Source organism: Solenopsis invicta, chromosome 9 (assembly GCF_016802725.1).
Source record: "Solenopsis invicta isolate M01_SB chromosome 9, UNIL_Sinv_3.0, whole genome shotgun sequence".
In the NCBI taxonomy this organism is placed as follows: domain Eukaryota; kingdom Metazoa; phylum Arthropoda; class Insecta; order Hymenoptera; family Formicidae; genus Solenopsis; species Solenopsis invicta.
Window position 1 is genome coordinate 15,327,731 of NC_052672.1, and position 16,562 is coordinate 15,344,292.

A 16,562-nucleotide genomic window follows, 5' to 3' on the forward strand; every position below is an offset into this window, starting at 1 on the left:
ATCATCGTAAATTTATAGTTTGAATAAAATTTGGATCTATTAATATAATTTATCATTGATAGCGTCATATTAATTCCATACGTAATATACGTAGGTACTTGTACATGGGGGATGAATAAGTGGCGTGAGTTCGAGAACACACTTTAAGGTTGACTTGCGAAATAAGAGATTTCATTTTAGAAGACGTTTTAATACTACCATTAACGGAATTGCTAACCCGTAATTGCGGTGCATCTGGTAGCATGCGAATATGTTGATCGAAAGTAGTACGAGAGATAATTTTAGAAACGTCGTAATTACGAGACACGCGGGGAATCGCGAGAGGATATTGCGGGAGGATATAACGATTCTCAAAACCGAGGAAGATAAACGCAGCTAATTTTTATTTAGCTTCCTGGACTTCGACGGAATTCGATTTTATGAGTCTCGGTAAATACATGGAGCGACCAAGTGGCATGCCAGTCTAATGGTACTGTCAATATATTTTTTTTACGGTCTACGCCCACTATTTATGAGTACAAATAGTAGTACTTGGGGAAGACGTAGATTAAGATAAAATATTACTCGCTAGAGTTTCGAGCCTGTATAATAGGGCTCGCAATTATTATTCCCTACATTTTATATTTTAGCGGCGATATTAGGTTTGACGATATCATAAATAAACGTGATGGGATTGCTGATAATTACTATACGTCCATTGAAAAATATAGCCAATATCTTATTAACTCTATAATAATTCCACGTAATATATATTATTATGATGTAATATGTGTATATATATATATATATATCAATCGGATGGACGTATAGTTAGACTGTGTGTTGATGTTTGAAAACGCGCAATCTTCCGTTCGTAGCCCCCAAGCATCCGTTTAGCCGGGTGCATGCGGATCAGCGACACTGCCTCCGTTTCCCGTCAGATTGCATCGGGGTGGGGCTAGCATCGATCGCAACCCTCGCGTGCGCCCGACAGTTTCCACCCTTGCTCTCAGACGCGCAGCAGCCACGGGGACTTCAACCACGTAGCAAAACACTCTTTCTCCCTCAAACATAACAATGTTCTGTAGACTTTGTCCTTAGGTCACGCATTACATTAAGTTAAATCACAAAGCACGTGCGCCCTATAACAGTCCATTTCCTTCAACGCTACAGTTCCGACAAAAAAGTAAATATTTTAAAAATCTTTCTTACGTGATGTTACATCGGTATAAAGAATTAAAAAAACTGCGTTGCTACTTTTTTAAAATATACAATTAAAATAGGGCTATATTTATATAGTACTAAATGTGCGATGGAAGTAAATTAAAATAATAAAGTTTTTGTATTACTACCGTACGTTTATTTATGCTTAATAATTATTTTGAAAGATTTAATTGTAATAGAATATTTAAAAAAAAAACATTAATTTTTTTTATATCGAATTTTGCTTCTTTCATTATTATGACCAAATGATGCTACATTCTGTATATCATCAGTCATTCTGTCACTGTTTGTTTCAACAACAACGGTAGAAAAGTATAATATCTGCAGAAAGATGATAGGGACTGCGGCAGCTCGGTGGAGGGGTTACTCAGAGTTGTCAACATTTCTCTTTTGCTGCACGCCACGCTGCAGTAAATGATATCATGTCACGACAAGAATAGTCAGCCTAAAAATAAGACACAACAAGTAATGTAGTTAAAGCAGATCTTGCCAGTGTGCGAAATTTCGTTTTGATTGACTTAGCTGTCGCATTCGGTAAAAATAGTATTAAAACTACATGAATGATACCGCCGCGCGCCGGTTCTTATTAACTTACTAGTTGCGAATGCAGAAAAGTCGCGTACCGTGTAAATTTAATGTTCAAGAGAGATCACGTGATCCACTGCTTCATTTAAGCCGAACGGAAGCCTCGAAATATAATAAATAATTGCATCTCTTATCGCGTATTTATCGAAGATAATCAACATGTTACTTGGACGGACACGCACGCATTCCTCACATACTCGCTCGTAGGTTCAGATTAGGCTCGTAATTTTCATCGTGAGAGCCTAGTTGTAGTAGGTAAGTGGTGCGAATCACTGGCCGATAAATACGTCGTCCATGCTTACGGTCGCCGTAATAAAGTGGGTGCTATCGCCGTGGTATGCTTCGTTGACCGGTAACACCGTCCAGGAGGCTGAGACAGTCTAACACGCCGATCGTGTCCGGCGCGCGCACTTACACACACACACACACACACACACACACACACACACACACACACACACACACACACACACACACACACACACACACACAAACACACACGAATCCTCTTACACGTACACGTGCATGGACGGGATCTTCATTCAATATTTAACCGACGATGCTCTCGAGCGAGACGAGAGAGGAGCCAGGTTCTCTCCATACGTCGCATCTCACCCGTGATTTACGTCCGCGTCCGGAGCGCGGAGCGCTCCTCTGCTCTTCTACCTATAGTAATCCGTGCACCGCTGCTCCTGGACGGCGATGAAGTGCCGGGGGTATAAATTATCCCGCGGACTAATTAACATTGTTGCCGATATCGCGTGAACGCCTTCGCGGTAACACGAGAGGATACGAAGATTAATCGTGCGCCTTCGCGATTCGGCGCACCGTGTCAAAGACGTTCCTCTTCGCAGAGACGCGTCCCGGGATCGCTCCGGGGATGTATTCGCGCGGCGGACTGCACCCGGAATCGCATATCACACGTCACTCCAGATAGGCATTGATTTATCGTACGCGCGTGTAATAGAGATTATTTATTATTTTACGCACTTCTCTCTTTCTCGCAGCACTCTCGTTCATCTCGTATCGCGGCGCGTAATTGATGACTATATCATATATTGCGATGGAATGTGCCTTCTAGTTTTGCGTGGACTATGAGAGAGTAAAACGATAGATTGAATGAACTGAAGAAACTGAAACGTGAATTTCGCAAGAATGAACAAAATACAAGGAATTTTATTGTCCGCTGGAGATTTTGCAAAGATCCAGCGAACGGTCGTCTGATTTTTTGTCTAACCTTTCCGAATCTTTTTTACCCTTTGTATTTTTCTTACGTGACGCTAATGAGTTGCACGCGGTCGTGACGCATGCAACATCGCCAATCGCGGGTTAAATGCTTCTCACAGGAGCGCATTTCGTAATGCTCGCGATGACATGATATTTCATTGTGCGCCTGAGTACTCGTTGCGTAATTATCCACGTTCACGTCCGTTTATATCTCTCTTTGACGTTGCGCAGTGATCGTACGTACCCGCTATCGCGGCCATTTATATGACCGCGTATTGACGATTGGCGACTTCTCGTTACCGAGACTACCGTAGGCTACAAACGATCGTTTCTTCAACGGGTTCCGTGCAAGCAAACACAGCCATGCGCGATACACGTATTATACAATTACATATGCACATCTCTTATTCATAGTTCAGCCGTTATGGCGATTCGTCGGTCTGATAGTAGAGTGCGACGCAACGCGAAACTCGCGTCGATTTCATGTATCAAGAAAGAAAATGAGTTATAGCGTACATGACATATGTGCGTATAGTATATGTGTACATAGTCGGGCCGCTGAGAAAAGAGTAATTATTATTGGTTGCCGAAGCAGTTGGCGCGGGCCGTCGATCGACTCATTTAACAATCTAGCCAGTCGGAGTCTGGTTGTTTCGAGTTTCTCTAATAGTTTTGGATCTCATTGTAATAAAGTATCTACCGGTCGCGCTACGGGAAACAAGAGTAAAATTTACGAGGGAGGGGAAAGCAGCGGGTTCGCCGTTGGTTAATAATTTGATTAAGGCACTAAACGCGCTTCGAAAGAGAAAGAGAGGAACAAGGGGTTGGCCGCGGCTGCCGCCTGTCGTTTTGCTTGTTTTGCACGGCACAATGACTTGCTTCGCTCTGTGTTCTATTCGGCTCTCTCGATTTATTCCTCGCGCGCACTTTTCCGGTTGCGACGCGCGAGGAAAGGCACACGACCAGGCACTCGAGGGAACTTTCCCTCTTGATGGCACTAGAGCGACCGGTGCGGCGGCGGCGGCGGCGGCGGACGAAGGAGACACGCGCTTCGAATGAGAGCTGCTCGCGCTGCTCGAAAGATTAGCCCGACTCCGCTCCCACGCCTCATCTCGCTATCGCATCATCGCGGAGATTCGATCTCCAGCCAGGTTCTCGCAGGCCCTCCTCCTCCTCCTCCTGCTCCTCCTCTCGCAGAGAACGATATAAAACCAGCTCCGACCGCTGTCGATCCGCTCGCGCGGCTATTTTTGCCCGCCGCAAAAACATGCAAACTCTGCTAGGCCAAGATTTACTCGGGAACGGATATTCGTCTGCAACTTTCGCGCGCTTACGTGGAAGCCTGAAGATGGGATCGCGGAACCTTGACAGTGACGTGATCATTTATTTCGCAGATTCAGCGAAACAGACGATCGCGTCATTGTCAAGGTTCTGCTGAATCATATATTAAAAATAGTTAATTAATCGTTTCTAGAAAACAAAAATTGCAAGTATCTCGTTTGAACTATTAAGAAGATGATTTGAAATGCGTCGAAACGTTTGTTCTCTTAATTCACATATTTTAACAAATATGTTTAGCTGCGCATTAGGTCTCGACAATTTCTTCTCTTTTTATTGTGCTTGCGAGGAATTTAACCTCGTTTTCTGGTTGTCTTGTATTTTCAATACGAGTAGGGGTGATGGTAGCTGGAGCACTATATACATTTGCACTTCACGCGCGCGATGACTCACGTCCTCGGAAGCGGCGCATCGCCGTATTTCAGAGAGCAGGGAACCAAGAGGCACATTATGAAATCGGAGATATTACGGGAGGAAGTTGTATTCCCGATGGTATTATGGGCGCACGCTTCGCGTAGCCGCGGCGTAAAGTGTCATCGTTATGCGCCGCTTAGGGTTGATATTAGCTAGAGGTAACGCCATCGTTGTCGTTTTTCGTCGATATTTATTGTAAGCCCATTGTTTTACGCCTCGCGTTGCAGTTAGCCGAACGATCGCTGCCAATACAGTTGTGTCTAGCCGTACCGTACTACCTAGTTGATCTAACGGATTATTATGAAAGCGATCGAGTGACCAATCGCGCCGTATCGTTCAACTTACCTTTGAGCTGACGCAATTCTTATCGCGCATAATCGAGATTTTTTCGCCATCGGTTATGTAAATTAATCAGTCGCGAAATGTGAATGTATTGTGGGAAAATTTCTGCCACCGATTCGCTAGATTTACAATCCAGAGATACGACAGTAATAGACGTAACGACAATGGAGAGTGCGAGCAATTGATAAACCTGTACGAACTTAACTTGCTTTTATGGTAATATTTTCTGAGAAAATAACGTGCACTTATTTCTGTTACAGGTGATACCGGCAGATCGCCGGCCGCCGGAGAAAGAAGAGACGTGGACCTTGGCTGCTACCGATCAGCAGGATTCATGCGTCTTTTTCGACGATGCCGTCGACTCCAAGGCGAAAGACGCACAAAATCCTGAGAAAACGCAATTAAAACCGCCCGTGGAAGTAATATCGAGCGTGGACGCGAGCGATAACACCGTGGACAACGCTTTGCCACGCAGCCAGGAGACCAGGAAGAGCAAGACCAAGAAAGTGAAGAGCTACCTGAAGAAATGCAAGGGCGCCTTGTCGAAAAGTGATGAGAGCGCCACGGAGAAGAGACGCCAGGAGAACTGCACTTCGTGGTACTTGGAGGACGTTCCAACCTGTGCGAGTCAGCAGGAAGATCGTGACGAACCTCCCGAGAAGTACACGGAATTCCCCGAAGAGAGACTCGAGGGGGCGGCCCGCGATGCGGAGCCCGTCGAAGATTCGCTCGAGGAGAATTTCTCGAGGGGCGAGAACCTTGAGGAGACTTCGCGCGAGGCTCTCATCAGGCTGTTGGAAGAGGATCGTAGAGCCGATCTTTGCAGAAGCAGGACGTCTTTGTACGAGGACGCCAGAGACGCGAATCAGGAGCAAGCCATCTCGGACGAGAAAACAAAGGAGTCGGAGCTTTTCCGTGATGAAGAAAAGAAAGACGCGGCGGTCTCACTCGAGACATTGACGACGGAAGACACGAATCTGAATAAGTGCGACTCGAGCGACACGTTGATAGCGGAAGTTCCGGAAGCAACCGAGACCGCGACGGATCTCAACTCGAGAGTGACGATCGTTGTGAAAGAAGAGGAAAGCGCGTCGAAAGAGCCTGCGGACGAAGAGTTACCAGTTCCTGCATGCTGCGGGGTAAGTCCATTCAATATTTTGAATCGGCGAGTAATGATAGATAATTTACATAAAATATTTTAAAGATTTTAGTCTCCGTTTTCGATTTAATTAAAAGTTCGATTTTAATTAAAAGCTTATTCCTACAATTAAACAATATAACGTCGAGCTTCTAAGAAATCATTTGTACGTGTAGAAGCTCTTAGATTTTATTCGATAAAGTGTTGGAATGAATCGGACGTCGTGTTTCGCGAGAGCGTTTGCAGGAGAACGATCGTCGGTATAAATCATGACGAAGAAAAATAAAGCGCCGTAAATCAAAGCGAAGGAAAACGCAAGTACGCCGTATTTCTTCCTATCCGTGGAAATTACGTTTTAATCATTGCTAGTAGCGCATTAAGAGCAAGAACATAAATTACGGAACGGGGAAGCCTTCCTTTGCCCATACGCGGTATGTGTTGCAATTCGCTTTACTGCCTTGCGCGCGGTAACCATAGTTGTGGTTTGTATTCAAATGGACATCGTACGCTTCTTTTAACGTATACGTATGCCTTCTTTGACGGCACCGCCAATGTCGACGTGAGGTTACGGTCATCGAACATATACAGCTTATCGGATATCAGAAAGATTTAATATTATTTTCACTTATTAATGTTCTGTTATTTATTAAATATATTGCTGGTAATAACCATGCAGCAAATGCATCATAACAAAATTTCTTAACGAAAGACGTTTATTGCAAATGTTTGTTATAAAATTATTTCGCATTGTTTCACGTTATATTTTGCAGCATTTTGTTCTGCTACAATATTGGATATCTTTTCAATTCTTTTTTTACATCTTTGTTTTAATCTATCTTGCATCAAATTCTTTTGTTAACTGTTACTAAGATTAGATTTTGAATTTTTTTTATCAATATGATTGATATATAAATATATACATCGAAAAAAGTGGTATCAACTCATCAATTATATTCTCACATATAAGCAAGAGCATAAAATCTTCGAAGAATTTAATAATCTTAAACAGATATAACATGCTCAGACAAAACAGCTATAAAAAACGATTGATTCCGCTCGATCGAAAGAATGTTTGAAATCATATAGGGTTTGACGTGGACGCAACCATCCGAATTCATCTTGATTGACCGCGTTTTGCTGGTGACAATTTGCGCGAGCATATATGACTCAGCGAATACATCTGATACAGAACGTTATTTTGCCTAACGCTTATGACATCCTGATTGAAAGTTTAAGCATCCCAACTTTCTCTACACGACCTCGTCCAGAGACATGCCCCTCGCGTCACTTGAGTTATTCACATTCATGCACTTTGCATGGAACCGAAGTTACTTGTCTAATTCACATTAATGCAGTTTGCATAAAATATTTATTGTCGTTCATTTTTTGTCAGGTGCTTAAAAAAAAACTTTCTCAAATTTACATTGATAGATACACATAGTATTAATAAAATATAAGCTAAGAAAAATTTGTATACGATACTAACAAAATACTGAAAAAAAATCTAATCAGTGATATGATTAACAGAATTTATACTTGAAAATTGTGCTAAATAAAAGCAAGTATACGCGTGCAATGCCTTGTAAAAATCTTACATACATCACGGATATAATTGTTAGTTTGAGGGTAAATATCGTCGTATTCTGAATAACGTGCCTTTCGTATAATTGGCGATTGTACACGATCGGCCGAGTCGTAATCGGGAATTTTAGCCGGAAGGATCGCGAGCAGGGAAGCGCGGACTCTCTCACCCAGATACCTACATAATGCCTCCTCGCCGCGAACGGAACGGTTCGACTTCTCGGTTGCACGGGTTAGCTTAGGTTCGCCGAGGTGCTTGTTAGGGCGGACCGGGCGAGCCGGAGGTGTGTATGGGAATTGCGGGTCGTGCTCATTAATTATATCGGACGTGATCTATCTGGACCACGGCTGTGTGGTTGCGCGGTCGCCGGAGAGTCACCACGTGCACTCGAATGCGGGCGTCGTGCATCGTCGGCCACGCCGTTTTGCTGGAGTCTTTCAAGAGGCAGAATCGTAACAAGTCCAACTAGAACCTCTAGTTAATCTACCTTTTACATTGCCTGATCCGGCAATGTTCTCCCCTGTTTTGTACTCTTCCTGTACACCGTGCCCTTAACAACCGCCCACTTGGTTAATCCCTCGGCTTCGCGAAATGTATCGGGCTTATAGACTTATATATATTTAAGGCTAGTGAGTATAGGGCCATAAAAGAGAATACAAGCAAACGTTGAATTAAATTTCCATCACCATAGATAGTCCAAGAATGTATTCTACATATTAAAATTAAATTTGTAATTTTACGCTGCACGATATGTTTATTATTAAAAGTGCAAATTGTTGTTGATATGTTGATTATTAAAAGTACAAATTGTACATTCGAGAAATTGATCGCGCCATACACATTCTTTTTGTTTAAGAGTAATACAATATTGTAAGATTTCAATTTTATCGCGTATAGCTGCATAAATAACAGTTAGATTTCCACACGATTCTGTACGTTCGAAATCGATCGTCCGGCTACAATTCAGAGTAATCAGTAATCATCTACATATAGCGGGACCCGGTTTTACTGGCGAGCGAGCTGACGCGCCTCGCGGAAGTCCCATGGGTGCGTGCGAGTTCATTCCACTTGTCTCTAGACAAGCGACGGCGAAGTCTCGAGGCGGTGTATAGCGGAGCTCCGTCGAGTGAGTACCAAGTGGTATCCGCGCGGTGGTTGCGTTTACACCGGCATTAGCTCGGGCGCGAGTCGACGAGTGCGCGACGCGCGCGCGCGCGCGACGCACGCACGCACGCACGCACGCATGCATGCATGCACGTGTGCACGCACGCGGCGTGCGGTACGCACACGTACGCTACGGGGTGGAGTAAATCTGGCCGATCGCCGCTGAAACGCTACCCGATCATCAGTCGTGAAAGTGTAGCCGCGGAAAATGATTACCCGCGCGCCGCGCCAGTTGTGCTCGCTGCGCACACCCGCTTTCCTCCGTCTTTTTGCCGATCCCTCACTCTGTTACTCTCCCTTCGCTCCCTCTTTCGCTCCTCTCGCGAGAGTCTCCTTTGACGCATCTATACGGAGTGTCTTGACACTCGCTCTCGATACATATCCTTACAATTGCTCCTCAAGCGTATTGACAATAAAATTCTCTTCAAACTTCTTGATAAGAGAGTTCGTTACAACTTTTTTCTCTATTGAACGTTTTAATAAGCAAACTATTGAAAAGTAATTTTTGTAATCCGTTGGTACTTGCACGCCCTTAAAGTTCAAGTATTCTTCAAGTTTCGAGAGTTTTCAAGCGTTTTACGAACCTTTACATTGAAGAAGCTTTTTTTCTTAGTTCGATGTCTAGTGTACGCTATTAATCTATGGCATCTATGCAATAGTAAGTTTGGAACACCCCGTATATCTGTGTCCCATTACCTTCACATTGGATTATAGATTAAACCGCACCTACAGCGTAGACGCACGGAAAACGATAAGCGGAGAATACAGCGCGGGATTTATTGTAATTGGCGGTAATGACGGTTTTACGCCGCCGCCGCCGCCACCAACCACTATACTCTTCTCGGCTGTGCTCTTCGTCAATATGTACGGTCGTAAGTCAGGAAAACCGATTGCGAACGCATGTGCTCGCACTCGCATGTGATAGCTTTTAAAGTAAGAAAGGGAAGATACCGTTGCTCTTCGTGCATTCTGGCGAATGTAACAATGTAACGTTCGATGAGCATAAATAAGATTGATGTGAATTATTTTATAGATTAATTTTAAGTACTTGGTATATTGTTTTGGAATATGATGAAGGAAAGAAGTTTAAATTGTAATGCGTAAGGTGCATCATTCTTTGTCATTTTAACATTCCTCTCAGCTATCTTCTTTTATTAAATTTAATCTCCGACCTCACATAAATCTCGTCTTGTAACTATGAGAATTACTATCTTATTATAATTCTTTTTTCTCACTGTCTTGAGGCTAAGAATTCATTCTAATATTAACGGCGGCTCATTTTACGTAAAGAAGCACATTGAACTGCTTATCCGTTTCTTACTTAAAACAAATTAGATTCATGATTCCCAAAGAGGGTGAGAGACGAGGTTTGACCGAGTTTCTCTTTAGATTCTTTTATTTCGAGGTGTACCGAGGTGTAAGGGTCAAATAAAGAGTCGTTCTCTTATTGAACCATGGCCGGTACTCGAGATGATCGGTGCTCGCTGGTGCCGCGATCGAATCGTATGGCGCGCGAGTCTTTCAAGAGCGACAAGCCGACCTGGGATTATTCCGCGTGACTTCCGATCGGTATATAGTTTAGCGGGCCATTCTTTCCTCCCAGTGACTTTCGCCACAGCGAGACGAGAGACGCGCGGCGCGGAGATCGCAGAGAGCGCCGATGTCTTCCTGACGATCGCAGCCCGAGGCGCGACGATAATAAGGTGTCAACGTTCGCGGACCCTGGCGCATATCGGGCCCCGATGTCGGACGATTTCCGGGTTATGTTCGTGCGTACCCAAAGGGCTCTCTTGCTCTCTTTGTAATTGCAGAATCATGCCGCGACAGGCGCGGACACGGGGCGAACAAATAATCGAGCGAGACTCGCTAGACTCGAAAGCTATAATAACAACTGAGCTAGGATTTCTTGCATTGTAAAAGGACATACGTTATTACGTTATCACCTAGTTCTTTCTCCAACTAATATAGACCCATAATAAAAATTTACTATTATACATCGAAAACTTTTTATCCTATCGCTTACACCATACTTGTAAGACGTAGGACTTGTTTTAGAAATAAATGAGCCATTCATCGTAAGATCGAACCACGTGATTAGCGACCGGTGGGACGCGTTTACTTCTTTCCGCTTGGCGATTAGTTGCATAAGACATCCTTGCATCGTGGCAATTACGTTTTTGCGCGATTTGCGCGGCAACGCGAAAATAACGAAAGCCGATGAACTTTCTCGAAACGGCTGCGTGCTCTCGTCATTAATATTGTCCGACTGCGGAACAGCAACATTCGATACCTACCACTTTAAACGTATACGATTACAATCCCGGCTACGGTACCCGACTACCGTTAAATATATGTTTTACATCGTGTTTGTGCCTCGGCTCGAGTTGAATCAAGGAGGCAGCGAGTGTTACGTGTTTCACATCGTGTTCAACGTGCTGCGCCGGCTAGAACGGCTGGTTCGGGATCGACTTTCAAGGTCGCGAGCTTTTCCTGTTCGACGGCGGAGCTGGAGAGAAGGCGGGTAACTAATAACCAATTAAATTTCGTGGTTTGTCGTTTTCGTATTCATGATACGTGTTAAAGCGAATTTGTGGCTTACCGCACGCGACTATTACAATTGATTCCGCTTGGCCGACCGCGTCTTCTTTCCGATTAACCGAGAGAGCCGCGAATGGAACCCTACTTGATGTCTTTTATCTTGCAGCTTTATCGTAGTACTCTCGCTCATTAGTGCACCAACAACGCATTGTTCAATTTTCAGTTTATCTCTAAAGTAAATTTATATTTTATATTTTATATTTTGCTAATAGAGAGAAGAAATGAGGTTATCCAATTGGTTCCAATTTAAACAAATATTTTTGCAATGTATTCCGTGTTGTATGCTGATCGAATTGCTCGCGGACGCGCGAACCGATTCATTCGTTATAGCCGTCGCACGACTTTAAAAGGAGGACGTGTCGCTCGCGCCAATCCGGACGTTTCTCTCAGGCCAAGCGACAGCACGATCCATCGATTTCCGGGCGTCGCGGTCTCAGGCAGGATCGAAAACTGATCGGTTCGGCCGTTAGCGCCCCTGCTCTGACAGATGAGAATCGTTCGGGACGTGTTCAGCGAGAGAAAGTGATTTGACGGCGGACGTCTCTCGTCGTAGAGTGGATCTCTCGTGATAGTCGTGATACGACGATATCTTTCAAGCAACATCGGATCTCGCATACGCGAACGCCGCCGCCGCGTGTCACTGCCGCGCGTCGAGTGGGTCACGTTTCCGGTAATTAATGACTCGCGTCATCGCCGAGGTCGGGGCGAACGGTTACATCTGTCGGATGGATTGTTCGTTGCATGCGGACGCGGACCTCCGATGTGAGCGAATTGTGAGGAAATGGCCCGAGTGATACAAGAGCTCCATTCGTTCTCTCGAAGATTTCCCTCGTGAGAAACTTCGAATGGAGATCGTAAAGTCGAACTCGAAGCAGATTAATATTTTAAAATGCATGGAAATAATGTGCTGTACAGGTTGCGTGCTTTCTTTCCTCGAAAATAATTCAAGTAATATATATTTTTTTTACATTATGCTCTTGAAAAATGTGAAAACAAGTAATTTTTCATCTCTCAGTTAAATTGATTATAGATACTATGTAAAAATTGATTTAAAGAGAAAGCTGTGATTATGATAAAGTTACAATGATCAATTTTAATATTTTTTTTTATCAGCACTCAAGTAGAAATTAAGGCCGAATATAAGGCATGTCGGGGATGTCGGGTTTAACATTCGGCCTTGATCTGGCTACCCGCATTCGGCAAGTGTTTGTAGTGTACTAGTATGTGATACTTATAATACTTACACGTTCCGAAAGACTGTAGTGTACGATCGATTAATATCCGGTGGCAAGACATTTTCTCGAGTTCGCGCGTGTTTCACAATGAAGAATCGTTCGCTCCGAATTTAGGACAGGCCTTGCATGATTCTATTTCCAAGTTCCGCACGCGTGCAACGTGCTTGGCCTATATTCCAGCGCTACGGTGCATACATTACGAGTGATCGATCGCGAGTACCTTGCGCGCTGTTTCGCTCGTAAACTACGTCAACTTTATAATCCTACAGCGTAATGACAATCGAGTCACTTTTGACTACGTGTCTATTTGTAATCGAGCTTTGTAATCGAGCTAGTTACTCATTTCTAACCTTCTGACATAGAAACCTGGATTGTGTCATGAAACACGTAATATATTAACTTAAGGAATTTACTTGCAATATGTGTGTATCTAAAAGAGTACTCTAAATCAGAATCAGTGAAATCTTACTGATTTACAGTGCTGTACTTGTAACTGTAATCATTAATGATTATTTTTATTGATTTTGATTAAGAATAAGGGAGGGGGGAGGGGCGATGAGGTACTTTCACTGTGATCGGAATCAGGGCACTGAAAGATAATGCATATATCTGATTGACGTTATGTAGCACTGAAATCAGACTGTCTTTCAACGGATAATATACTGACTCCCATTTAGAGAGTACAATTGAATATGTTTGTCATTTTTTATTGAAAACAATACATATTTTATTACACTTTATTCGCTATTTTCGAATCTTTTACAGAAATTTCAGATTGTTTAAGTATTAGTGATATTTATGATAATTAAAGTTTGATTTTATTTTTTAAAGAATGACAAATAGTTAATTGGCATTAAAATTTAAAAACAGTTTTTAATGGAATATCCTACACGTACATATTATGGAAAAAAAATAGGAAAGATAATGATTAATTATATTAATTATAGGAAAATAATTTTTTAAATCCATGCATTCTGTTGTCGCAGTTACAAATTTCTTCAAGCATCGCGCGTAGAAGTTTCTATTGACCGTCGATCGCGAGTGTCAATGTCGGTATCATATTAACAGTCGTTCGTACGGCCACGATCGAAAATCACGGGCTCGGCTCTTGCACGGGGGTATTAGGTAATAGTCGGTCATTATTGGCGTGACGTGAGTGTCCCCGGGGGTCGCGCCTGCCGACGTCGGCTGTATAGACGCCGCAACCGCGTGCGCGTGGTTTCTCTCTTCTTTTTCGTCGACGTGATCACACCCAGAGCCCGCGACCCACATCCCACGCTTGGAGCACACGTCGAGGCTCCTCTTCCGCCACGAAGATGACATTTTCCACGTCGTAGCCACGTCCTAGACCCCCTCGTTCGCGACTCCGTCGCTCGGTACGGGCACGACAGAATCGTGCGCGGTCCGCGTGCTCTCTCGCGTGTACCGTACGTACCGTAACGTACCGCACCGTGTACGGTCTCGCGCACTATCACCGTACGTTGTGACAAATTTATGGCGCTGACTCCGCCGTTATGATTGAAGTTCACGGGACGTAACCCGATCGAGAAGCGCCCGGTAACGACAACGTGGAAAGACGAGCTGCAAGGAAAGTGGAACGGCATATTTATCTCCGCGATACAAAGGGTTGTCGTCGATGTCGCTCAACGATGATCAGCAGATAGGATTAAACTTTAATTTTTGAGAAATTTTATAGAATGATGAACGTGCAACCTCTAACTCGCTAACTTTAACACTTAATACACTTGCTTCGCAGACCGCTACGTTTTTCTTTCAGATTCTTTCATTTTGAACGAACACACGTCGAATGAGGATATTTTTATTAAGACTTGAGGTAAAGCCCTTATTCTAAATAATTTCCAAATTTTAATTTAGAAACTCGATTTTAGATTTTTTATATTTTGAAGTAAATAGAGCTAATGAGATCGAGGATTGCTTGATTTTTTCCTGCTCTAAGATATCCTTGTAAAATATGCCTGCCTGAGCGGTAGAAAGTATCTGGCAGCAAGTTGATCGCACCTTAGCGGTTTCTTTGGCAAAGAAAGCCGAACGTGCGGTCGAGGCGCGAAGGGTCGCTCGTAAGTCCGCAGAGGTGGACGAAGGAGAAGATGAGCAACGGGAAGATGGGAAAGGAATAAGACGACGAGGAAGAGGGATCGTTGCCGCGTTAGCAACGCTTGTAGTCCGTCAAGCATCGCGACGCTGGATGTCTCTCTTCATTAAAGTCCGCTCTGGCGTCCTGGTGTGTCGGAACGTTCACCTGGACGGCTCAATCTAGTCCTGGAACGACGGGAGGATATCACACATCCTCCCTCTTGTATCATCTTCTCCTTCTTCATCTAGCTACTAGCGGGTCTTCTCGTCTAGGCGCAAAAGCTCCCGATAGTTGGCGTTCTTCGAGGTCATGTCGGTATCTGGCACCGCAATTAAAGGTCATCTCTTGCGGAGAAACGGTATGCTAGCAACAAGGCTCAAGCTTGTTTCTTAAAATTCTCGAGTATCGCGTCAAATTTTCCTCTGCGATTTGACCTTTATCTCGTCTACAGTTTATCGATCAAGTTAGAATATTAAGAAAAGTATCGATGACACGTTTAAATTAATAATTTTGATAATTAGCATTTTATTAAATTATTAAAAATTTTTTTTGCCTATTGTTCAATTGTTGTTCAAATTTCGAGAGTCTTTAATTAATCAATTGAAAATTTTTGAATTAAGGAAGATATTTAAAAACATTTTAAGATCTTCAGCTTTAAAAAAAAAAACATATGAAGAAGAAATAAAAAATTGATTGGTAAATGAAAGGAATGGTTCTTTATTTAAAAAGATATTTACAATACATTACATTTTTTAATTGTTAAAATAGTATATCATATGGGTGCGTGACGAACTCTTAAATACTTGTCTTTTTTTATTCCTCCTATTTACTTTCAAATTTCTCAGTTAACGTTCTCGCATTGTTGAGCTCATTGAACAGATTTCCGCATTGATATACGGTATGTGGCAGTTTGATGAGTCAGAACTGATGATGAAATGAGAATTAAGTCGCGATGCGACATGTAAGTAGGTATACGATACTATTTGGATCGTTAGATGAATAGCAAGAGAAGGTAATTGTTAGCGGAAAACCCACGCACTTCTATCTGTTTTTGATTCCACGCATACCACGTTGCTCAATATTTATACTTGTAATAATTGCTTAGAATAATTGGCGAAATGTACAATTTTTATATTGATTAATAATTTACTATCAAAAATTTTAAATATCATGTAAAAATATATAGTGTAAAACGCAATATCTTATACTGAGAGAAAATGTTAACTAACATTTCCAACTTGATTAAATTTTTTCAATTCAAGTATTTATGTAATTAAGTTAAATGCATAAATGCTTAAAGTATTTTATGTATATGAATTAAATACTTGAAACTGAAAAAAATTTTATCAAGTTGAAAAATTTAGTTAATTTAGCAACTTTTTTTCGGTGTATATTCTAAAAATAGAAGTAAAATTTAATTCGTTATTATGAATTTTGTACGAGGTTGATGCGAGGTTGATGTGTCCCGTGATATTAGTTCCAGGCGGACTGTGGTCGTTCGTAGCACGCGTAATAATATGTCAGTCGGCCATGATTGTTTTTTTAGAATGAAAGGGTTAAACGAGATACGACAGGAGCGCGACCGTTGCAATTTCATGATTCATCGGCAGTAGTCGGCCGGTAGATGCGCGGTTGGATTCC

At 42.8% G+C, this 16,562-nt stretch overlaps 1 protein-coding gene across 2 annotated transcripts in view; it reads left to right on the forward strand.

Annotated features, from left to right (window-relative positions):
* The window catches only part of LOC105201882, a 289,517-nt gene that overhangs the window by 22,902 nt on the left and 250,053 nt on the right, over window positions 1-16,562 (forward strand). For both annotated transcript variants that reach the window (XM_011170150.3, XM_011170151.3), the window contains exon 2: window positions 5,370-6,248. In XM_011170150.3, coding sequence (XP_011168452.2) covers window positions 5,370-6,248 — 879 coding nt within the window. The remainder of the gene's footprint in view (window positions 1-5,369; window positions 6,249-16,562) is intronic.